This window comes from Phodopus roborovskii, unplaced genomic scaffold (genome assembly GCF_943737965.1).
Source record: "Phodopus roborovskii unplaced genomic scaffold, PHOROB, whole genome shotgun sequence".
Classification (NCBI taxonomy): domain Eukaryota; kingdom Metazoa; phylum Chordata; class Mammalia; order Rodentia; family Cricetidae; genus Phodopus; species Phodopus roborovskii.
Genome location: NW_026126511.1, coordinates 35,482,887 through 35,508,578, shown reverse-complemented (window position 1 = coordinate 35,508,578; position 25,692 = coordinate 35,482,887). Strand labels below are relative to the sequence as shown.

The following is a 25,692-nucleotide window of genomic DNA, read 5'->3' as shown; positions in this document are numbered from 1 at the left end:
GAATTACTCTTCTTCAAGCCTGTGAGAAGACTTACTTCAGGGTTGGCTGAGATGAGATGGGAAGCCACAAAGCCTGGGATGTTTTGTACTAGGAAGTTACCTTAGCTTATTATGGACATTGGAAGAGTCATGTTGGGGTTCGTTGGTCAGACATTGTGTGGTTAAAATAGGAACTTTTCATAATCTGAGATTACGGAAGGGAATTCCTGAATCCTCTGCTCTCTGGCAGAGAGCCCTGCCCTCTCCTCGTTGGCCACTTACCTGGGGTTGAGGCCATTGGCTGCCACCTTTCTTTTCCATCTTGGTGCCATACCCTTACTGTAGGACTTTGTCTTTTTGAGGGAACCTGATAAAGCAGCATCTGTCTGTGGTGTTGGTTGTCTCTGTCCTTCTTTCCTATACAGTGGCCAGTCAAGTTAGACTTGTGGGAGGTGATGTTCTGGTTTAAGCTCACACCTTTGCACTGAACACTACTGTTGCCTTTAGAAATGAGGCCTGAGTTATTCATGGAGTCATTCGTGCTCCAGGGGCATTTGAGAGGAGTCAGGATGACACCTCATGTTCGCATGGGTTCACAGTCCTTTGACTTTCATGTCCCTGTCCATAACATTTTTCCTGCTCACATTACTACTTTAAGCCCTGGTAGCATTTGTCAATGGTTTATTTCCTACTTATTTTGGCATGTTATTTTTAACTGAATGTCTGATTCTGTATATTTAAATATTCTCTATGTCTAAAATGCACATTGATTGACAATAAGAATTCACCTGATGTTTTGTTTGTAAATGAGTTCGTTGATGTGGTAGATGTTGGTCATATTCCTGACCTGGTCATATTGTCACCGAAGCATGACAGTAGCCACAGCAGACACACACATCATGAATCTGTGCAATGCTTTAGGATGGGGGTCACTGAAGCTCCTTTTGGGGGTCTCAGAGGCCACCTCACACATGCATATCTTAGGCATTTTCCCCTGTCCATTTTGAACTGTTTGTTATCTCCACTGTCTCCTCTCACCCCTAAGGTGCTCAGGGTCACTTTTGTGACAGTTCTCTCTGGCCCTGCAGTGCCCCCTCAAAGGTCAAATAGTTTCAAAAGGCCTTCATTCCTCTGGCTTAGTTAAACCATGCTGTTGATCTGAGTTGTGAATTAAGTCAGTAATAATCTTAGTATTATTAGATTACTACTAATAATCTAATTACTAATAATCTAATTCACTCAGATTGTGTTAATGCCTCTTTGTGAGTGTGTCTGGCTGCTTTCACTGTAAGGAGACTGTCTGGCTCATCTGTCATCTCTTGGGTACCCTTCTCTCTATCATGTGTGGAGCTCTCCCATCATCTCTGTCACTCATTTTGGGGACAGCCCTGTTTTTCTGACCTGTGCTAATTGCTATAGAATCAGCTTCTAATTTAATCCTTGAATCAGTTTCACAGGGGAGGATGCTGTTAGTGTCATCTTAAAGATAAGGAAACAGACTTGAGAAACTAAGTGATTAGTCAACATCACGTGGCTAATGATAATCTGATTTGTCTAAGTTGAAAGCCAATGAGCATTAATGTCTTAGTGCTGCCTGCCAAGAGAATTACAGCTCAAATCAGCAGATAGCCATGGACTGCTTCCCAGGGCCTTGGCTCTGTGTTAGCATCTGTAGTAGTAACATTGGGGCAAGTGTAGGAAAAGAAAATGAAATTATTCCCATAGTGTTAGGAAAAGAGTCACACCAGCAATGTGCCACTGATAAACTACTTGCCGTCTTTGTGGCCAGCAACCTAAACTGTCCACAATTCCTTTTTTCTGTTTCAGAAACCACAGATTTGCTTAAAGCTCTAAGCGTTTTCAGAATATCTTAACAAGTCAGCTGTGTGAAGAAGGAAAGCGAGAATAGTCGATTGTACGTAAGGGTTATTTGTGAGGCAGGTATGACCTGCATTTAGAACAGCCTTCCTACCCTACCTCCCACTGAACGACTGCAATTGAAATTAATTGATAAATGCTTTCTATAGACTAGAAAACCATCCTGAAGGTTATTTTAAGTGTAAATTGCATTCTATTAATTTTCATCTGTAACTCATCCCTTGTGCATATTTAAGTTTGGCCTTGTCCCTCAGGAATAGGGAATTGTGCGGTGACATCCATCTACAGGGGCAGTGACAAGCTGAAGTGAGACTCTTAGCAGACTATCTTTGCCTTTTCATAGGCACAGTCCTTGGCAGCATCGCTTTCCACCCGTCAGCTGTTACGGATCGCCCGCCGGCTCTCACAGTATCCCAACGAAAATCTTCATGACTCGATCACTAAAGCCTGCCTTTCCAGGTAATCATAGTCACCTTTTGCCAGACCCTTGCATAGAGAGTAAAGAAGATATGTCTGCTGCCCAGAAAAGTGATGAGAAAGCTTACCATCTCACTGGAACCTTGGTCGGGAAAGAGTCTCCTGTAGGAATCCAGTGCCTTGTGTTGCTTGGAGGAAATATGAGTATCTGTGTGACACCATGTGTTATGGTGCTAACCACAAGGTGCTATTTTAAGTTAATTCATTCAGAATTTTGAACTACCTGTAGGCTCTCATAGACTGGTAACTCTAAAACCTGGTATCTATCAATACTTTTACTACCCAAGGTATTAAACAGTCCATCTGAATACAAGGTCACCATATATGAAAACCTAGGGGCTGGAGAGATGACTCGGCAATTAAGAGCAATGGTTGTTCTTGCAAAGGGTCTGGCTTCAATTCCCAGGACTCACATAGTAGCTTACCGCCATCTGTAAGTCTAGTTCCAACATCCTCTTCTGGCCTCTGTGGACATTAGTCAAACACATGGTGTACATATGTAATAAGCAGGCAAAACACTTAGACATAGTAAGTAATGCTTTTTTGGGGGGGGTTAAACTATACTTGAGAAATAAAGAAATGTGAAGGATATTTGGCAGATAGAACATTCAGAACTACAACTCCAGGAACTCACAGAACATTTGAAATTACCCAATGGGCATACTTCAGAAGGTGTAAACATTAGGAAAGCTTAAAGCTAGCATAACACAGACCAGTAGTTGGTGAATTTGAAAGGAAAACTGAACAAAGAAATTGAAATAAAAGTTTTGAAATGAAAGAAACCTATTAGGCCAATAAGCAGTAAAAAACAGAATTATAGAAGCATTAGGTGGAAGGAAGCTAACACAAGTTAAAGAGATATGAATTATGAAGTAATTAGTAAACAAAAAATACCATGAGAATGGCTAAATTTGCCTAATGGAATTTCTGTGGGTTTCGCTGGGGATTGAGTCCAACACCCTGAGCTTGCTAAACTCCACCCCAATCTTCTAATAGAGTAAGAGACAGGAATTACTCTAGCCAGTTTTAGCTAAGAGTGTTCTAGAACTGTAAAATATGAGTTTATGTGTTGAAATGTGTCACTTCACAAATGGAACAAATTAAAACAAATTCCCTGGGTGTAATAATAATACACAGCCATAAGGACAGTCTTAAACATTTCAAAAGGGAAAGCCTACAAGGAAACAGGGTTAGACTGATGACTTGAGAACAGCAAATTCCAGAAGGATCAGATGTCCTATTTTTTTTTGATTCTTTTTTTTCTTTAATTTCATTTCATATTCCCACCACAGTTCTCCCTCCCATACCTCCTCCATTTCCCCCTACCTCCCCCAGCCCACCCCCAGTTTATTCCTCCTCACTGGTACAGGTTCCCATGAGGCATCAGCATAGTCTGGCACAATAATTTGTGGCAGGGCCAGGTCCCTCTGCCATGCATTAAGACTGAGCTTGGCATCTCACCATAGGGAATGGGCTCCATCAAACTAGCTCATGTACCAGGTTTATATTGTGGTTCTACTGCCAGGGGCCCCCAGCTAGTCCAACCTTCACAGCTGTCTCTCACATATGGAAGGCCTATTTTATTCCCCTGGACTCTCCACAGTTGTAGGTCTAGAGTTCATGAGTTTCCATGAGCTTGGTTCAGCTGTGTCTGTAGATTTCTCCATCATGGTCTTGGCCTCACTGCTCATATGTTCCCTCCTTCCTCTCTTTGCCTGGATTCCCAGAGCTCAGCCCCGTTCATGGTTGTGGATCTCTGCCTCTGTTTCCATCATTACTGGGTGAGGGCTCTATGATGATAGTTGGGGTAGTCACCAATCTGATTACAGGGATAGGCCAGTTTGGGTATCCTCTCCACTATTGCTAGGATCTTGGCTGTCCTATTTTTTAAGTTACTATAAATGAGAGAGAGAGAAAAAAAAAGATTTGCTGAAACCCAGTTTCCCAACCAAACTCTTAGTAAGCCAGGAATAGTCTTAGTAAACCATGGATAAAAACAAAAATTCTTCAGCTTGCTTAAGACTGCTGACTTGAAATCTGCAGTGAGCATTTCTCATGGTAAAATACTTGGCATTAAGAGATGAATATAGTGTTATCTTCTACATGTTTATCCAGTACCCAAGATAACATGATCAGTTATAGTAAAAGTATCCGAGAAAATCATTTAAATTACTAGAATAAACAGTCTAATGAAGTTCTTATGTGCTTAGATCGATGACATTCTTGTCCCTTTGCAACTGTGAGTCAATTAAATAACAGACATGCAGTCCTTCTGTGGAGGAAAGAATTGATCTATTGATAGTTGTCAGAGTGTGTCAGAGTGAAGTTTTCCTTATGCCTGCATAGAAGAGGAGGTTCACTGTTAGGAAATTTACTCCCAACATGTGCACGATCAGAACCCCACAATGTAGTAATGAGCTTCACAAGTGACTCTCAAGTTGGCATGGAGATAGAAAGTTCCAAAAGTAGCCAAGAAATATGTGAGGGAAGTATTTATCTGTGAGGGAAGATATTGTCTGTATACTGCATTTCTCATAACCATGTTACTTCAGGGAGACTGTGAAACTACAGAAGCACAGACTTGTGGAGCTTAGTGTGTGTGAAAAGCATCATTTTAAATGTAGCAATGGATGGACATGCTAACAAAGGGTTAAGATTAACACTTTTGACATTGTTTTATAAAAAGAAAACTCTGGATGTGTGCCCAAAGGACTGTAACCTACTATGAAAGCTAAAAGCCACCAACTAGGAACATGTTTGACCAAATTGGTAATCAAGGATGGGGGGGGGCAAATGAGAAAGGAAAATAGTCCAGCCCAGGTAGGCAGAGTTTGGGTACACATGTATGCAGACAATGAGTGATTCCAATATCCGGTTAACCGTTGGGAAGATGCTGACATCTTTACTGGTCAGGGAAGTCATACTTGAAATAAGACTCAGTTGCCATTTTATACTTAATTGAAAAGAAAAGAGTATTGTCTGAAGTTTTCTGAACATATTTCAGAGTTTTAAAATACTTTTTACTTCTTAAATAGACTATTGCATGAGATAACTAATTTTCCCAGTGTTATCAGAGGACCACAGTAAAAGTCTGTTTTCTTTTTTTAATTAAAAAAGTTTTTATTTTACATTCCAACCCAAGTTCCCCTTCCATCCCCTTCTCCTACCTCCCACTGCCCCACCCCCATCCACTCTTCAAAGGGGGGTACTTGTGACCCTCTGGAAGTGGAAGTGGGCACTCAAGCAGCCTTCTTGCTCATGCATCATCCCTTGACTTCAGTGGTCAACTTCCTGCCAGCCTCAGAGTAACACACAGGCAAGAAAGAACCTAAAAGACTATTGTTTCATGAAGCCCATTTTTTTTTTCTTTTTAATAACCTCTTTTCATATTGAGGCAATGAAAAGGAACTGAATTTCATTAATGACTTAAGACAAAAATGAAAAGAGTTTCATAAAATACCAGGGAAGCTTTTCATTAAGTAGATGAAATCAGGAACGGCTGCCATAGCAGCCTCTCATTGGGCTGTCTTCTGTTCACACGCCTCTTCTGAAATCCTGAAATCCCGAGTAGTCCTTCATCCTTTGCTCTATGTATAACTCCTGGGGTTGTATCACTCGCTTTCTGTATACTCAAAAATGCAAGGGACATAGCAAAGACTTAGAAGTTCGAGACATGGCCAGTTTGAATTCTAAAAAGGCCTCTTTTATGGAAAGACTAAAGGCCCCCTATAAGAAGAGTTCTAGTATGTTCTGTTATGATATACTGACTTATGCACTTGTGAAAAATCTTGGAGGCATTGATTCTGTAGTGGGAAAATTTTGGACAGAGCTGTAAGAATCCAATCAAAAGTAAGGATTAGCTGCCTTAGAAAGCAAAGTAATAAAGAAATTCCTATCACCAAAAAGTGAGTTATACACATTTTTTTAAAAATTCCAAATGATATAAAAGTAATAGTATGTGTGTAAGGTCTCCACTTTGTAAACTGTTACATAACTAATTCTAAAAGCCAGTAATGATAAGTAATCATAACCAGTGTTTAGCAATTTATCAACATGAATTTTTTTATTGTCTCCAGGAATGGTTTTGCTTGTAGAGACTGTCTAGAGAATGCTTCAATTAAAAACTGACTCAATTTTTTTACAATTGTGATTAAAAATATCTAAACTTCTTTAAGCTTTTCTCTCAGTTCAGCTAATTGTAAGTCTACTAGATATTAATAATTACATCTAACTTCATTTGGAAAAAATACTGAATTCCATTTGTAGAACTGTCTAAACTAAATATTTTCAAGCTTTGAAACCATATTATTAAATTTTACATATAATAAATAATGGCATATTACAAACTACACTTATCAGATAGACCATGCTATCTTAAGTCATCTAATACTATTTGTAAACTGAAGAATTCTAACCACAAGTACAAATTAATTCATTATACATTCTGAGTAAGACTCATTGCTATCCTTTGTGCCACTTAGGAGTGTTCCCTCTGAAGCTCTGATTAGCCCTAATTGCACCCTTCCTTCCCAGCCTTCCCTTTGCTGGGACTGCTGAAATTTACCTCCTCATCTGGTCGTTCAGACCTAATGTTGATACCCCCTTCCCACATCCTCTCTCCTCTAGGCTTTAGACTGAAGGCCAGAAGTGTTGCAAATTATAGGGCCAACCTGAGATGTGTGGGTAGGCTATGTGGAGGTCAAGGGTACCAAGAACAGAAGGCAAGTCACATTTGTAAGTGGCTCATAGCAGTCGAACAGGTAGTGGTAGAAATGCCCACAAAGGGCCTAACAGTCCCGGGCTCTGGAACAACTATGCAGGGAAGGTCGGGAGCCATGCCAGGACAAAGGCTCAAGAAACAGGATGCAAACCTAGTGGGAGGTAAGGTAGGAACAGTGATGTAAGAACTGTGGTGGCATGCTGAGCAGATTAGGCACAAGCACAGGCATATAAACTTCCCGTGATCTTACAGGACCCAGAGGAGGCAACAGGTAAGAAGACACTGCCAGGTCTATGGCTCAGAATCTTATGGGGACAGGGAATAATACTCCAGTGTCCAACGCTCTTGGTTCACATGCCTTCTGGCTCATGCCAACCTTCTACTATTAGAGGTTTGTGCTCAAGCCTGGGCAGGAGTGGGGTGTGTGGTAAGGGCATCCACCCACAAAACTTAACACCCTGTGGACCTGAGTTTGGGTGGTGCATTCTGATCTGATTTACTGGGGACATTGGAGCGCACAGCTGTGACTTACACTGGCAGAGCACAGTCAATCACTGACTGAAGATCTTCCTGCTGGATCTTTGGTCAAAGGTTCTAAATGTAACATTGTATAGAAGGAAACTGTTCCCAGCCATGGTGCTTACAGGGTCTTTGTAGTTAGACTGTCTCTGTCACTCCCCAGACTGTTATATGAAAGCTTATTTATAAAACAGGTGCAGGAAGGAAACACACAACCAGATAAGCTTCCATTCAGGAATTTGTGTTGGAAAATAAGGAAAACCACCTTACTCGACTTCTGATTTAAATTTGTGATCGACAGCTTGGAGTTGGCTAAAATGTTGCCATTTCAGTTAAGAAAAATTTGATGTGCCAGTTTTGCAATAAACAAGAAATGTGAGGTTATACACATCTATTTATGAAAACATGATTTCATCATAGCATGCAAAAATGTTCATAAATTAATATTGCTAATTAAAAATAAGCTTGGTCATTAAGGATTACACGAACATGGGCTTTCCACATACCTTGAACTTAAATTTATGCTAAAATTTCATATGCTTTATGTTTCAGAGAGACGCAGTTTCTCCTCAGTTGGTTGTAATTAGCAAAGTGTGTGTGTGTTAACAGATACCTAAGAACCAAGAAAGCACTGGGTTAGTCACCAGACTCCATCCCTCTTACTAGGTTCTTGCCAAGCCTCGCAAGGTCAGCACTGGAGAAGAATCTGTCAGACACTGGAATAGAAATGAATACTAATGATAGCCTGGAGCCAGAACTGGACAGCTACAAGTGTAAGTACTTGACTTGGCTATTTTTTTGGGTGACATAACAATGATCGAACGTTTTTGTGCTATTAGTTTCAATAAAACCCTTTTTTAAAATGCGTTTTGTTTATTACACTGAAGAAGTTGAGTCTATTGCTTTCCCTAAACCCAGTCTAAAAGCCATTTTACAGCTTAGCTTTTGATATCACTTCTTTCAGTGAATACTAGCCCCCCTCCCTGCCAAGAGTCAGTCGGGCACTAATGTAGTCAAGGTTTTGAGGGTTTTTGTTGTAAATCAACTTGTCTAATTTTTGACAAATAATGTATTTTCCAAATGTACTTCACCATACAGTCTAGAATTCTGTTTTCTTTGTACAACATTTGTATTTTGAGGGCTACCAAGTTTCCCGTGGGGCACGTCAGGGAGCATTTTCTAGGGAGACAGGCTAATGAGAGCTGGCTGTATGCCTCCCCTTGCACTCCCAGCAGTCACCCCCGCGACACCTCCGCCACCTCCACCCCCCTTCTGCATAGCCATAAGGAGAAGCCTGAAGTGGAGAAGAGATTGTGCACGCTCGGAGTTCCCGTTCTGCAGTGAGAGCACAGGGAAAACTTCCATTCCTAATGCACTTGTCTCATCAAAGCACAAGTGTGAGCGTTCTCCAACAGGACCGGTGATGGCTGCGGTTGTGATTGGTGGTGTAGTAACTGTGGCTACCCTGAACCAAGAATTTAGTATTAAGGAAACGGAATGACTCTTAGAATAAAAGTATAAACTTGATACTGATGGAGCTGAACAGATGTGCAGAGGCCACTCAAAGAGACAGAATAACCGTGGGACATGTAGAATCTTAATGCTACTTGATTGGCGCTCTTAACATATCCAGAGAAAGGCTGTGACAACAGGATGGTGGATTGCTCTGTCTGGGAAAGGTCAGAGCCAGCAGTGTCCATCACAGCTTCCTGTAGGGGATAAGGGACCTAAAAGAGAAGATTGTTCATCCGACTGTTTTCATTCATCTTGAAAGCTACCGATCTTGTGGCGAATGCATTTTAGTCCCTTTCCTTGTCACGAGCCCAAGCTCACTGAAAACCTCCTCACAAGGGCTTAGCTCTCCATGCAGCTCTCTTCTCCAAGTGACATGATGATGGCATGGTCATATGAAAGCCGCTCCCATACTGAACTGCCACACTTTCCAATTCTAGCTTTTTATCAGAACACATGCTTATGTTTTCCTGAAATTATATTTGCCCTCAGTCATGATGGCAAAACCGGGCTTTGAGCCTACAAGATTAACAGCCTTGGCAGACTTCCTCTAACAGTAGCACCCTGAGACTTCTTGAAAAACAGCCTGCTTTCTCCTAGTGTGTCCCCTTTGTAGCTGACATGTTATTAGTAAACACTGGTTGTGTAGACAAAATGATCCTAAAGGCCCCATCCACTGAATGGCGGTGTTCTATGACTGAGCCCTAACGGGTGTTGTTGGATCCACTGCTGTGCGTGTTGCCTCAGCAAAGAGATGTTTACACTGGCTCATGGCCACATTCTTACTCTGTTCCTGTGTGGACTTAGATAGGGTGTACACTATAAATTGAAGAGCTACAATGTTTCAGTTTATTCTTTAGATGTTTAATTACAATCCTGAAGGACCTCAGTTACAGAAGCTGCCTGGCAGTGTGTGCTGGCCAGACTAGCCTGCTCCGGATATTTGCAAGACATTGCCATGACTAATCCTCTGTCCTGTACAAAACGTTCAGGTGAGATAGTATCCGGGTCTCTGAGGATTGGCGCTGCCACCGCACCCGTGTACAATGCCCAGGAGAAGATGAAAGTGCCTGATGTCCTCTTCTATGACAACGTTCAGGTGAGGGCATTGCTGCATGGTTTTGAACATCATGATAGTAGTCTCCTAAATTCAGTTCAGGAGAGGCAAAATGAAGGGCGGAACTAATTTTAATAACAGTGACAATGAGGTTTAAAATTCTTTCCAGTGGTTAAAATTAAGAGGAGTTACTGCCATGGATTTAAGTATGTGCATGTTATGTGCACACATGTTTCATGACTGTGCTGGAGGCCAGTAAGATACCTTATTGAATTAAAACAGACATGTCGACGTACTGGCTCTCACTCTGGCTTCTAGGTAAGTGATTTGTGCAGCCCACAGAAGGTGTGTCCTACATGCCTTCCTCTTCTTCCTCTGCTACCCTTTCCTAGGATGACCCTGCTCTCTGCTTTTCCTCTTTCGGTGGATGATGGACTTTGACGGGGACATAGCCCTTTCTACCTAACCAGTATTGTAGACTGTTTCCCAAACCACAGAAAAACGTTTGAACTTAAAAGCTTTATTACTGTGAAATACATTTCTATAAGATTTGTTTTTAGTAAACATTTCTGAAAATGTTTCTTTTTCTGTTTCTTCCAGTTTTATATTTCTTTTATAATAAAAGTATACATTTTTTTTGTAGTTCTTATTTGCTAATCTGCATGTAAATATACATTTAAAAATTATGTTAGAATTTTCTTTCTTTCTAAGGAGTTAGCAAAATTATAATGCAGTTTCTTTTTTTTTTTATACTGGTCTTTTTTTTAATTTATTTATTTTATATAACCAAGTCCATTTAAATGAAAACAAACATTTGTAGACAATATTTGGGAATTTGGGCATCGTTCTTTCCAAACTACTTCCTGCTGGTAAGGGGCGCTGCCATGGGGGATTCTAAGAAGATGCAGAAATCCTGGCTGTAGTCTGTAAGGCTTATAATGTAGTTTCTTTTACTAATTTTATTTATTGTTCTATGAGTAAGATAATTTATGTCCCTCAAGTGAGATTAATAGTATAAAGGTATCCAGGCAAGTTTTTCTTTCTTAATAAAAATATTTTTATTTAAACACTTATATATCAAGGCTGTAATTATTTTTTGCATGGCAAAAGACTTACCACTGCTTTTGTTTTGTTTCATTCTATAGTCAGTTAACTGATATATGGTTGCTTTTACTTTAGGACCATGGCATAATTGATTTATTTACAAAGGGACAAAAAATCAAGTTGTGTAGATAAAAGGAAAATACTCTTAGCTATGATATAAAAATAAAAACCTTTATATTAAAAGGAACAATAGTGGGCTGAAGAGATGGCTCAGGGATTGAGAGCACTGGCTGTTCTTCTGGAGGATCTGGGTTCAATTCTCAGCACCCACATGGCAGCTCACAACTGTCTTTAGCTCCAGTTCCAGGGGATCTGACACCTTCACACCAATGCACATAATTTCAAATTTATAAAAGATACAATAGTATTTCTAAATGCTGTCCATATTTCAGAAATAAAAGGGGGAAAATTATGAAATTGTTATACGTAACAATAGTTAAGGTTGAAAAGACTTTGCACATGTAAGAACGTAGGAAGTTCAGTAGGAAGTAAATCCATTGTGTCCTTGAACAGTGTCTGTTGCCATGGTATTGGTGACACAGACATTGATGACTGCAGGTCTGCAGTAACCTTTCCACAGACGCCCTGAGGGGCTTTGTGTAACTGTCTCCAAATGCCCCTATCCATCCCCAGAATGTAATGAATTGACCATTAATAAGGACTGGGGGTGTGACTTGACGCAGTCTGCATCTGTAGGAGGCATTAACTGCTTCATCTATGCTGTGTCATCTTAGAAGCAGGAATCTTCAGTGTCACAGGTGCAGGGTCTATCCAATCCATCTTTCCTGTGATGTCCTGTGGTCTCCTTACCACACTGCATTGAAAATGGTCTTTTAAATGTTTTCTCTGGTCTTTTATCTGCTGTCTCTATTGAAATTTCTAGCATATTGTAAATAAGTGTTGAGGGAATTAAAAGGGATGAATAAGTGTTTGAACATACATTTTAAGAAATATTCATTATTCATTAAATCACTTACTATGGAATATGGTACTTGAAGCAGTAAGTAGGAGAAATTGGAGAATAACAAGCTTTTTAATAAGCCCAAGGAACTTTAGACCTGAAAAATTAAACATGACGAGTCAAGCTTGTCCCTAAGGTATTGGGGTATAGAGATTAAAAGGTATACATACAAGCAGATGCATCTCCACGACTGATGTAAAATACAGGCTAGTAAGTACATACAGTTCCATTACTACATAGTGCGAATGGAGGTACATGCAGGCTACTATGGTAACATCAATGAGCTGATGGTCGCTGACTGGAAAGGTCTCAGACAACCGGTTAACTGGACAAAGTTGCGTGAGTTACCCAGGCTGAAGTGGGCATTTGCAGAACCTTGGTTAAATGAGAGAGACCGTCTCTTCAGAAGCCACATGCCCTTGATCTCAATGCACAGATGCTTGATTTCCAGTTGAACGGTGTCAAGCGATGGGCTGGTGACGAGGAGTGCAGTGTCCAGGCTTCCCTAGTGATGGAATAGGGTCCTCGCCAAGGAACTCAGTGACTGGATTTTAAGCACTTTTGCGCTTTCACTATAGTTGTCTTCACTCGAGTTGTCCAAGAATTTGAAATCAAAGACCGTTGGCTGTTGAAACAGTCCAGGTCACAGTGAAGGATGAAGTAAGGAGGTGGTGGGGGGGGCGCCTTACAGGGCTCCTTCGCTGGTAGAAATTGGGGGAACACATCACCTGGTGGAAAGTGAGAGAACTGGAAATCACTCCTGACTGCCCGCACTGGAGGGGGGAGGGGAGAATGGAGGCCAGGCCTGCCCGAGCGTGAGGCATAGCCACAGCTCCCAAAGCATTAGGACTCAGCTAAGGAGCTTTGGAAGATGATTGACAGGCCTGTGAACAAAGAAGCAGCCATGCTGTACTGTGGAGAACACGTTTGCCCCAGAGAAACGGAGGTTTCAGAAGCTAAATTGGCCAGTCAAAATCTAGGTCAGAGATGAGAAATGCGCTGAATCCCAGCTGTGCCAATAAAAGATCTCTCTGTCTCTTTCTATGTCTCCATGTCTGTGTGTGTACGTCGTTCACACAAAGAACAAAGACAAAGACGGCAACTTGTGGGAGTCAGTTACTCCTCCTGGCACTGGGCTTGGGCCCTCAGGCTTCTAGGGCAGAGCCTTTACCTGCTGAGCTATTTCCAGGGCCCTAAAAAAAACTCTCACAATCAAACCTGTCTTCAGTTGGGAAGATTTCCCTGAAAGGGAGAGTGCTGAGCTCTGTGAGCGCCAGCCTGCAACTCTGCTCCAGTGCCTAACCTGGCCCTCAGGCAGGCCCTGTGTCCACACAGGCACTAACCCACTCTGTCATATCCTGGGCATCCAAAAGAAAGCCAGGAAGACGGTGAGAAAGAGCGAAAGACAGCTGCAGGAAGATGGGTAGAAGGGAGAAACTGCCTGTGGTGCTGCAAAGACCAAGACACTCATTCGCATTGGCCATGACCTTAGCCTTAGCTCACTGCTCCAGTCAGTAGGCAGATATGGTGACAGTCACAGCAGCAGATGTGGGAGTACTAAGAAAACTTAGAGGATACAGAACTGTGATGGACCTTCAGTGTCACCTGGCCACACATGTGCTTCTGGGGACATTTTCTCCTTTGCCTCAGTGTCTTGAGATTACCACTGATTTTTTCACTTAGTTAAAAGGAAGCAGTCTCCAGACCATGTTAGTAGCAAGACCCGGTGTGACTGATGTCCGGGTCCTCCTCCCCGAGGGCAGTCACACCTTTTTACTCTTAGCGTGCTCATTATTTACACTGTTAACCCAGTGTCTCTTTTCATTTACTTTTCAATGTTACAGAAAACAATAAATGAATATATTCTTTTTACTTTAAACCTTTCTAAATTTTTTGTTCCTCAATGTATCCAATTTAAGAAACCTAAAGCTATCGATATACTCATTCATTATTCTTGAAGGAGGGGAAAATAACTTTTTTATTTCATTGCAGAATTTGACGGTTTTGAATGTCAAAAAAAAACAAGAAAAGCAAACCAGTAAAATGCTAGGATATATGTGTAACATGTATATATGTCATAAAAGGTTAATATGGTTGGTTTGTTTGTTTTTCTCTCAAAAATAGTTTGAGTAGCCTGAGCACTTGTTGATTTTGGTCCAGAAATCAAGAAGAGAGGCTCAGGGTTCAGCCTCTGCTGGGATGCAGCTCTTCCCGCTCAAAGCCCCATGAGCCTTTGTAACCTACTTTCTCGTGCCCTACTTCCTGGCACACAAAAGAGCAATGCAGTCTCCTCTGTGACTGCTGTGAGCAACCCTAACTTTGCCCTTTCACCATATTGTGTCATAATTGAAATGAAAAATAATGGGAGGCAAAAAGAGCCTTTTTAATTCTCGGACTCTACACTGCTTTGAAGGTGAATGGTTAGGCCGCGCCTGAACGAGTGCATCGCTGTTTCTTGCGCCTTCTCTTGGGCTCTTTTCCTCCCGGGTCAGATGTGCAATTAAGATGTGCTAGTTTTTGTTTTATCTTAACAAATATACCTGCATATGTATAGTTTCGATACTATATATACAGTTATGTATATATTTTTCATTTTCTTATATATAAAACACATATAAATGTATGTGTATATAGGTAAATATACATTTTTAAAAGTCCAAAATGGAGGTATTTGGTTGCTTTTGTTTACTTACATTAGCAGGCACCAATTTAAATATTACATTAAATTATAAGCCAGTTATACAGAACATAAATAAAAGTATTTGAATTTAATTATAAAAAATTATTTGAAATACTGGTCAGTAGTTTGCTCTTGCTCAGATGGGCTATTTGAAGTTTTCAGTATTGGTGATCAAATTGACTAACTTATCCACATCTTTAAATATGTTTTTAATTACAGCCAGGTGTGGTAGCACATACCTTTAATCCCAGCACTAGATAGGCAGAGGCAAGTGGGCCTCTGAGTTTGACCCCAGCCTAGTCTACATAGTGCTGAGGACAGCCAGGACAACATAGAGAGAACCTGTCTCAACGACAGCAATAGCAAAAATGTGTTGTAATTCAAGTCAGTTACTTATTTTATTGTAACATCTGCTCTGCATTCTAAGATAACAGCTGTATAGCACCTGATTGAATCCTTTTTTTCTAGCACATGATAGTGATGGAAGACATGCTCAAAGACTTCGTCCTGGGAGAACACTTGCTATTGGTCGGTAACCAGGTGAGTTATGAAGCACGGATGAGTGAATGCTAATGCTTCCGAAGCAGTAAGTTTCTTCTTTGGGAAATAAGGATTCTTATTGGTCTTAATGAAATGGCATATTTAAATTCACAGCATGAAACTCTTTACCTTCCAAAGCATAATCTAAGCCTTGGCATTATCCCAAGGTTAAACATCTTCAGTCGTCTTCCATCCCCCAGCCTGTTTACCCCATAAATGTCTGTGTCTTCCCAGCTCTGCTCCCCTAACCGTGTTCACCATCACACGCCACCAGGAGTGCAGAACAGATTTCAGACTGTAGTTGCACCTCCTGTACATGCTGAGATCCACTCACTCCCAGCCAGGTTAATGGGTGTATAAACCATTTCTGTGTCTTTTTGCTGTAGTCACTTCCTCCCTGCTCTCACATACAGTCCACATCTTCAGTATGCAGTTTTCAGGTTGCCGCCTCTGCCCACTGCTGCAGCCCAGACTTAGTATGGCTTAGCCTGCGCTACCTTGAAACCGCCCTGACCTCCCTTCAGGTCTCATCTCGGTGTTCGGTTCATGTCTGTCCTCCTCCCTGGAGCTTTGCTCTCAGGCTCCTGGGAGGGATACTTTCCTGGTCTGATCTGCTTCCATTGCATCTCCTCTCCTCTGGCCCTGCTTTTCACATTAGTTTCATGGAGCTACATTTCCCATGTAGTGAGCATCCTCCTAAGTAGTATGTTCCCCAGGAACAAGAACTGTTTCTCTGGCTCATTTCTGTCCTGGGTTCCTAGCACATTCCCACTTCGTAGTAGAGTTATATGTCTATGCTCATGTAAGGGATGGATAGACACTCAGTATTTAAAACATTCTGATAATTTTCCTCAATTGAATTACCAGATGCAAAAGGAATAGCACTTTGATTTTTTACAAATTAAAGGCAATCAGAAACTTAGCCTTTTTGTGTTTCTTGTTTTTTACTTACATAAAAATATAGGTTATTTGATGAATTGCTTCTCAAACCTGTAGTTAACATTTGTGATTTTATTTATTGTGTATGCATTCGTCTCAGGTCATGTTTGGGGGTCAGGACCACTTTATGTACTTCCACCTCAATTTAGAGACAGGTTCTCTCTTCAAATTCTAGGCTAGCTCCCTCAGCTCTGGGCAGTTTCCCTTCCACTTTATCTTACTGTAGGTGTAACGCGACCTTTCTGTCTCGCCTGGTCCCCCAGCCCTTGAGCCCCAAATAAACACACAGATGCTAGCTATATCAGTTGTAAAGCCGTTGGCCAATGACTAGGGCTTCTTATTGGCCAACTCCATCTTAATTATTAACCCATTTCCATTAATCTAAGTATTTCTTCATGGCCTTATCTTACTGGAGAACGCCTGGCTCATCCTTTCCTCCCAGTCCCTCATGGCAACTCCGTCTGCCGACATTTCCCATAATTCTCCTCACCTCCTAGTCCCACTTATCTTCCTGCCTTATTGGCCAACAGTGTTCTATTCATCAGCCAATAAGAGAAACATACATAGAAGGGAATATCCCATCATGTAGGCATGCTAGGTTTATAGATGCACATTTCTCCTGTATCAGACTCTTACACGGTTCCCAGGAGTCAAACTCGGTCATCAGGCTTACTCAAAAGCACTTTTAGCTGCTGAGCCTGCTTACTGGCTCAAAATTTTAAAAACTTGGATTTAAACAGGCCTGTGATTGAAGGCATAGATCTGGAATTGAGTGGCAGAAGGTCTAGCAGCAACTCCCTCATGAGTGAAGTCTGGCATGCTGCTCAGCTTTCTGAGGTCTGACTTGGCAGTGTAAACACTGTGCATTCCACTGGGCTAATGTAAAGATGATGTGTGATAAAGCATGGGAAGTATTCCACGTGGCGCTTAGTGCCAGCTAAAAATAAAACCCATGTATCACATGGAAGTTTTAAAAGCATTTTTGTATTCTTTTGCTTCACTTTTTTCTAAACAAGATTTAAACATAAAATAGATAATTCATGGTTGTTTTCACCATTTGAAATGTCCTGCCCACTTCTATTTATTGGTAGTCGTTTTTCTAGTGAGTCCTTACAGGTTAATGAGTAGTGGCTGACAGGTGGCATGGGTCCTTGACATTCTCAGTGCACTGAAAAATGATGACTCTGAACTTAGTAAACATGTAAAGCCCAGAGTTCTTTTATCATTATTTTTAGTAAGGAAGTATGCTCTTACTGATCTTTAATTTTTATTTTTTAGAACTTAATACATGAATCCTGCATCTACATCTCCCCCCTCCCCCTCCCATCCTCCTCTTCCTCCCACCCCGAGGTCCTACCCCATGCTCACAAGCCCAGAAGGTTTGTGGGGGGTTTATTTTGATGCTATCTCACTCTGTATCTCTGGCTGGACTGGAACTTAATATGTAGACCAGGCTGGCCTTGAACTCAGAGATCCATCCACCTCTGCCTCCTGAATGCTGGAATTAGAGATGTGTGCCACCTAGCCTGGCTCAAGCCCAGAGTTCTTAACAGACTTTTTGTCACTTGAAGCCTGGAGTACTTAGTGTGTTCTTTGAAAACTCCTGCTGTAGAGAAAATGGCGTCAGAAACAGACATGGCTGGTAACTCTGAAACAGATCTGAACAACAGAGGATACACAGAGCTGGAGCGGGGGTAGTTTCTCTCAGAAAGCCAAAGGTGGGTCTCTAGTGACCAAGGCATGACTGACAGACAGGCCCTTTTCATATCTGGAGGACATTTGGTCCTTTGATTATAAACCTGAAGGTCTGCCATCAGCATATACCGGGTCCGGACTGTGTCCGGATTTCTGCTGTCTGTGTCTTTCCAGTCTAACTCCTTCACACTGCCGTTTGTCGCCTCGTCTGATCCCACTGCCTTCAGTTTGACATCTCACTCCTCACCTCAAAACCTGTGCTCAGAAATAAGTTAGGGTTTGTTTCCTATGCGGATCTTTGTCCTGGCATTGCAGCCCCTGGTCTTTGCCAGTGTCTCTCCCAGCCAATGCTCGCGCACGCACACGTGCGCGCGCGCACACACACACAGCCGTCTGTCTTCTATCCTTACAGTGACATGTGCTGTCATGGAAATGACACAGGGGTTTTTAAGATCACTACCCTGGCTCCATTCTCTGAAGTGATGAAGTAAGCCCTTTTTAGATATCCATCAGTGTCCTGTTAGATTCATGAATTTACTTGCCCTCTCTTCCAGGGCCAGTGAGCCGTTGAGGGCCTGGGTTATACTGACCTCCTCTATGATGCTTTGTGTACAGTGTTTGTCAGGTATTTAACAGTATCTTAGAAGACTCTGCATTTCCTACTTAGGAGAGAAATATAAACATCAATAACTCATAAAGTATTAGAAGTAATTTAGATACATTTTTCAGAAGCTCTGAAAACAATGGACTGAGTCCTATAAGCTTGCCCCTCCCTGGTGGGTCAAGGCAGAATCTGGGCAATTACATGATTCAATGCCCATTTGCCTGAGATAGCTCAGATCTGATGCTGGAGCCCTATGATAAGCAGTGGAGATCTTTGTGTTCTGAACAATCGCTAGCTAGCATTTAGCTGTGAAGAGTGGCATCTCATGCTTGTATTTACCAGTCAGAAGGTGGGAGTCGGACCAAAGTGGCTGGCCAAAAACCCAAATAGAATTGTGTAAATACATGAGCCAACTAAGTCGCATTCAAGCTTGTTTGCAAGAGCTGACATCTGTGCAGAACAGGCAAGGTCTGGTGATCTTTTGTCCACCTCCTGCTGAGGTGTGAGGAGCTGGCATCTGTGTAGATCAGGGAAGACTCTGGTGAGCCTTTGTCCACCTCCTGCTGTGGTGTGAGGAGCTGGCATCTGTGTAGATCAGGGAAGACTCTGGTGAGCCTTTGTCCACCTCCTGCTGAGGTGTGAGGAGTACAAAGCACCTGGAGGGTCCTTAGCAAATCAGAGCAAGGATGGCTAGCATGTTCCCTCTCTCTGGCCTTTTTTTATTTCCAGGAAGGTGGGCTTTTGCAGTCATGGTAACTAGGTACTTTTTCAGTAGCTTTGAACAGCACCCTGCTACACTGATCAATGGCTTTTCATACCTCCCAGTATTTGATACTCCCTCTCATCCGCACTGATTTCTGCTTAGTAAAGCATCCCCATGAGAAAAAGACAAGGTCCTGAGACTCTTGAGTCTTAGCTGCCTGGGGTGGTGTAGCCACTGTTTTCACTGAAACAATCAGGGAAACTACTTCATGTGTTCTGTTTTGAAACTAAGCAAACTATGGCAGTAATCATCTCCTTCCTTTCTCTTTCTAAACACTGATGACAACTCAGGGAACAGAGTGAGGTGAAACTTGGGGGCTAAATAGGACAGAGATGTCGGCAGTGAGTAGGCACATGGGTAAACGTAATGAATGCTCTTTATATGACCTGGTGGTGGTTAGAAGCAGATGACTGCTCAGCTTTGTCTTTAAGAACTAGCCCTGGCTGAGTCCACAAGAACACTTAAGTTGTGTGGTAGCTGCAGGTATTTCAGAAGGTTCCTGTGTCAGCAGCAGCTTTTAAGCGAGGGGAAATTAGAGGAAGTGGGTGTTGATTTTGAGGTGGTCAGCTTTTCACTGTTACTGAATCCCCCCCCCCCCCCCCGCCCCATGTAGATGATTCCTTCAATCTTTTCTAAGCATCTATAGCGTTAGACAAAATTCCACACCTGTTAGGAAGCTGAAAACAGGGTCCACTTACAACACTCCCCCCCCCCCCAAGCAAGTGAGAATAAAGTAGCTTCCATTTCACTTTGACAAAGTCAGTTTTTAAATCTCTATTTTCAGTGTGGGATTTTGCTGCCAGAGTCGTCTTTCTAGGAAATGAGGCACAACTGCCATTTTGGAACCAAGTGGGACAGGCGCCCTGGTCTTTCATGCTTGATGGTCACGTAGGAGCCTGTCATGCCGATGCAGAAGCTTTACTGTAAGACAGTTGTCAGTTTTATTTCCCTGCTAAAACTTCATCGACCTCCTATACCCGACACAGTCTTCTTTACAGGGGAGCGCCCCAAACTCTTCAGCTGCTCTGTGTACGGCGTTCTTTACAGGGGATCACCCCAAACTCTTCAGCTGCTCTGTGTACAGCGTTCTTTACAGGGGATCACCCCAAACTCTTCAGCTGCTCTGTGTACGGCGTTCTTTACAGGGATCACCCCAAACTCTTCAGCTGCTCTGTGTACGGCGTTCTTTACAGGGATCACCCCAAAGTCTTCAGCTGCTCTGTGTACGGCGTGCCCACCTGCTCCCTCTGCCCTCTTCTGTGCTCTTTTGGGCTCATGCCAGCGTTTCTTTCGTCTTCACCTGTGAGCATTCCAAGTGCTTCAGCCTCCAGGATGCCTCTCCTAGTTGGTGTCGCAGAAAGTGCAATCTCTTCCTCCTCTAACGGTCACATCATTTCCTACTCCGATCCAACTGTAAGATAGTTGTGATGTATATTTAATTTCATCTGTAGTTGATAGCATCTGTAGTTGATTGATAGCAGTGGTGTCTGTGTGCTTTACAGTTTCCAGTGCTTTTAATCATTACTTAGTTCTACAACAACACTGTGGAGAAAAAGAAAAGTTGTGTTTCCCATGGCTTTCCAGTAAACAGACAATCTTAAAAAGGTTCAGCTATTTGTCCCAGATCACATAACTGGTTAGTGGCAGATTTAGGTCTCCCAGGCTCCTATTTTCCCCACAGCGTCACACCAGTTCAGTTCAGTTCTGCCGATGCTAACAATAGTAACAGCAGCAAAAATGTAAGAGCTGACTCTGCCGAATGATTATGACAGTCTAGGATAGAGACTGCCCTTTGCATGCAGAGTAAAACACGTTCGCATTTTCCTTTTATATGAAAGCAGAGGGCATGCTTACCCATTCAGCAGTCAACTGCATCTTGACAGTCTTACATGTATTTCCACAATCCTTTTGTGGGCGGAGGTGTATGCATGAGAGCCATGTGTTCATGTGTGTGCACTTGTATGGCAGTTAAAGGTCGGTGTCAGGCATCTCTCTCACTGGAGCTCCCGGACTCTGGCTAGACTGACAGGCCAGCAAGCCCCAGAGATCTGTGGTCTCCCTCCCTGCTCCTGGGATGATAGGCTGCCATGCCCTGCCTGTGACATGGGTGCTGGGGATCGGAGCTCAGGTCCTCATGCCTGCACGGCAGATGCCTCACTGACAGTCACCTTTTAGTGCGTTCTCCTTGCAGGTTTCTTAGTGTTCATGGGCACATTAACTACAGTTTCATTATCACACCCAACAAATCCGTTGTAACCATTAATATAGTCTACAGTGGTCTCTTTCTGGGGTTCCGCAATGGCCTCCATAGTGTTACCTCATGTTTTGTTTTTTTCAGTCAGACACCATCCCAGTCTGGCCATTGCATTTGAGATGCCTCCGAGTCTGCTTGAGATTCTAAGTCGGTGTTTTGTCACTATGACAGATGCCTGAGAGAAAGGACCTAACAGGAAGGAGAGTCCCTCTGGCTCTATTGCAAAGGGCTCAGCCTTGGCTGACTGGCTCCATAGCCAGCATGGAAACCTTAGGTTGGGAAGACTCTCATCTCACAGTGCAAAGTCTTCAAGGGCCATCCCAGTGGCCAACTCCGGGGTCACCCCTTCCACTATGTGAGTCCCTCGCAACTCCGTCCTCTCAATAGTGCCCCCAGCTGGTGACCAGCCCTCCAGTACATAAACCTGGGGCTGTGTTTCATACCCACGTCATAACAAAAAGGATGTTTTCCCTGTTACCTTCATTTGAGAGATAATTGGCCCACTCCTATTATAGATATTTTATATAGAATTATAGCAGTCTAGAGGGAATATTTTTAAAGTAAACTTTATTAAACCCATTTAATTTCTTGATTAGTTTACACAACAAAATTAAATTACATTCATTTGTTCTAAACTATACATAACATCTTATTAATTTCATAGGATTTGATTTGATCAAATTGTAAAATCGGAAAACAGTTAGTTAGTGTCAGCCAAGCAAGATTCTGTGACCATTGCTCTGATTTCCTGTACCTTCTTCCCTTTATTAGGTTTCCTGTGATCAGGGCCTAGTTTCTCTGTGGATAGATATTTCACAAATGTGTGTTATTTAGTATTAAGATGCTGCACTTTTGTTGCATAAATTAAAGAATGTATGAATTTTGCTAACTAATGGGAAGTGGGCCCTAGCAAGTTGCTTCTGTGTTCACCAGGAGCATGCCATATCACTATGCCAGCATAATTGCCTAATATCTGTGAAGAGACTGAACAATTGGTCCATGAATGTTCTTATCTGTTTCCCAGCTGGTAGTGACAGTAGGAAACTGGGCAACTAAGTGTGCTGCACTTCCAATAACTCCAGCAGCCTAAGGGCCCCAACACTCAGGAATATTTGGTCTCATCAAGTACACTGATGCTCACCTTTATCTATAGTATTTGGTACCTTTCTGGGCTTTGTTCATTAGTGTAGTTACCTGATCTACAGTCTGGAAAATTCTGCTGTTTTATCACAGTCTCCCCACCAGTTTAGTTTGTGCCTTGTATTTTTTAGAAACCCATTTTCTTTGCTGTTTATAGTAGCAATGTATTGCATAGCAGATTTCAGGGATATAGATTTTATTCATATATTAAACGGGTCTTAGCCTCTGGAAGGAAGCCTTGTAATCACTTGTGTGAGAGCCGTATGCTTGAAGTCTTTGCCTTCTTACCTTGGATCTGTTGTCAGACTCCATCTCTGTGAATATTTACTGTTGAGTTATTTACTGTTGAGTGAGATTATTTCTCTGGTTATGTAAATAACCTATTTTCACTGAGTGAAGTTGGAAAAATAAGAAATTGCCACTGATTGTTTAGCACCAATCCCCCGCTTTATCATAAGATTAAAGAATATGAGAGTATTGGGAGACTATTAACCTCGGCTCACATTCAGATGGATAAACCTAAACCCAAATGATGGCAAGGAACCTCCATCTAAGAACAGTTGAACAAAGATTATATTCCAGGGGTCCAGAGTCCTAGTATGATGTACTTTAAGATGTATTAAGCAAAGAATTTGAAGGTTCACCATTTAGTGAAAATTTCTCAATTTGAAAAAACCAGCTAGAATTTTTTTTCTGGTTATTACAGTTTTTCTCCTTTGTTATTGTTTCCTGTAGGTAGTATTTAATGAAATTACTTTTCTAAAATGGAACTCAGGGTGCTATTGAAAAAACATTTCTAAAAATATGAACTGAAAACAGTACTGTACAAATTATTCAAAAATTGAGGGAAACTGAAAAGAAAGGACAAAGCAAGACCTGTCTGGAGAGCAAGAGCTGTGCCGTGTCAGTGACTAACCCTGCCCTGGAGCCCTTAAAGCACTGCAGCAGAGGGGAGAGCTCTGGATTGCCCCTTCGCTGGCCGACCTCCCGAGCCTCAGATCCCATGCCGCACATTCCCAGGTACTTGGTGTAGTGAATTGAAAACCTTGACTTCTGTTTGACTCCATGACATTGTGACGCAAGCTCTATAAATCAGTCATAGAAGATGCCTCTTGACATCTGTTTTGCGTGATGAAATATAAAAGTATGACCCAGAATGTACTTGTCTTCAAGATCTCTTGTGCTCAAAAGTTTCACTGCCTAGAACGTAATCAAACTAGCTTCATTCTGAAAGAAGCACACTATTACCTTCATGCCAGTGGCCGTGTGAGCATGTCAGCCATTTTGCACTGAAGGGGCATTTGTGTGAGGAGATTCTGTCAATGTTAATCCCTCTACTTTCTTTGTACACAAATTTTCATCATGAAAAACAGAAGGCACCTACAAGAGGTGCCGATACCCTTAAGAGCAAAGTGCAAGACCTCGACTTCCTCTTTCTTTTCTGGACCCCGCCCCCTTCCTTCATTTTATGGTTCCCACCTGAAAGTCACATGTGAGCCTTGAGCAATAGACTGTTAACCAGAGGGCTGCCCTCTTGCTGTGAGCCACTGTTACTGGAGTATTCTGGGGGCATCGTAGTGTTCTAGAAAAGACAGAGGAGAGAAAACACCGGAGTTGTCAGGCAGAAGAGAGATGCCTCACAAGAAAGCTGAGGGTGGCTGGAAGATGGCAGACAAGACAGGATGGGCTGTGTGGCCAGAAGAAATGGTACAAGCAAAAACTTAAATGTGAACTGTTCTGGAGACAGGAGGCTGACAGAAGTATCCTCCAGTGAGGCTGAAGCAGGGGCTTCAGGGTTGGCTTCTGCTGTGGAGGCTCTTCATGGCCTGTTACACATCAACATTTCAGTCTCACATTCCAGCCTCAGAACCCAAAGCCACTTCTGAACAAGTTCCCTCGGACTGATCTCCATTCTTCTGGGCCCTTTTCTCCTATTCTTTTTTTCCTGTTTCCTCTGTGATAAAATGTCCAGGAAGATAGCTCTAGATCCTTTTCTTTGGTAAAGGATTTAATTGCCCAAGGACATGGTTTTACACACACACACACACACCTACACACCTACACACCTACCTACCTACCTACCTCAGGCATTTCCATGGCCCCAGATTTTGTCAGAGTTCTTAAAGTTCTGGCCCTAAGTTCTTCTGGAACAGTAACTGGAGGTGTGTGTTCTTCTGCCTCTGGTTGGAGTCCTACCTATGACTTCGTATTGTTACTGGCAACCCTGAAGGTACAAAGGCTCTTGACTCCTGCCCCTGTGAGGTCCCTCATTCTCATTGTCATGAAGAACTCAACTGGGCTGAGATGGAAAGAATAGAACAAGTTTCCTGAGCTTCCCAATTCCTTCTTCTATCTAAAGAGCTTCACTCACTAAATATAATCTCTACACCTATGTAAGAGTTCATTTCATGGTAATTTTATTAAGAGACAAGTTACACCTATGGGTTAGTGGCTGGTAAGTAAAGATAAGTATGCACAGGGATAACTTGAAAATGTTAGCAGGTAATTTTTGAACAATTACACATTGAGTGGTGTCTTATTTTCTACATTTCTCCATGAGAAAATTGAGTATATGCAATTTTTCTAATGGAAAAATTAGGCATTATTTACATACTTAATCAAAGCAATCCTGAGGATTTTCTGTCTTGGTCAAGAACTATGCTTAGAAGGAACAGACCATTGTAATTGTTGCATTTTGCTCAGGATATTTTCAGAAATTCCTTCCTCAAGTATTCTTTGAGCATTTCCTCGAAGGAACTGAGAGCATCAGTGACCTGATGAGCGAGCTCTCTGGCTCAGGAAAGGAGCTGAACAAGTGGTGGACTGCTCTGGGGCGAGGGTGGAAGTGGGGGGGGGCAGCAGGACCCTTT

General features: G+C 42.2%; 1 protein-coding gene across 1 annotated transcript in view; it reads left to right on the top strand.

Moving 5' to 3' along the window:
- The window catches only part of Vwa8 (von Willebrand factor A domain containing 8), a 296,436-nt gene that overhangs the window by 130,390 nt on the left and 140,354 nt on the right, over positions 1 to 25,692 (top strand). The window contains exons 17-20 of the mRNA XM_051195337.1: positions 2,201 to 2,316; positions 8,240 to 8,346; positions 10,078 to 10,184; positions 15,356 to 15,427. Coding sequence (XP_051051294.1) covers positions 2,201 to 2,316; positions 8,240 to 8,346; positions 10,078 to 10,184; positions 15,356 to 15,427 — 402 coding nt within the window. The remainder of the gene's footprint in view (positions 1 to 2,200; positions 2,317 to 8,239; positions 8,347 to 10,077; positions 10,185 to 15,355; positions 15,428 to 25,692) is intronic.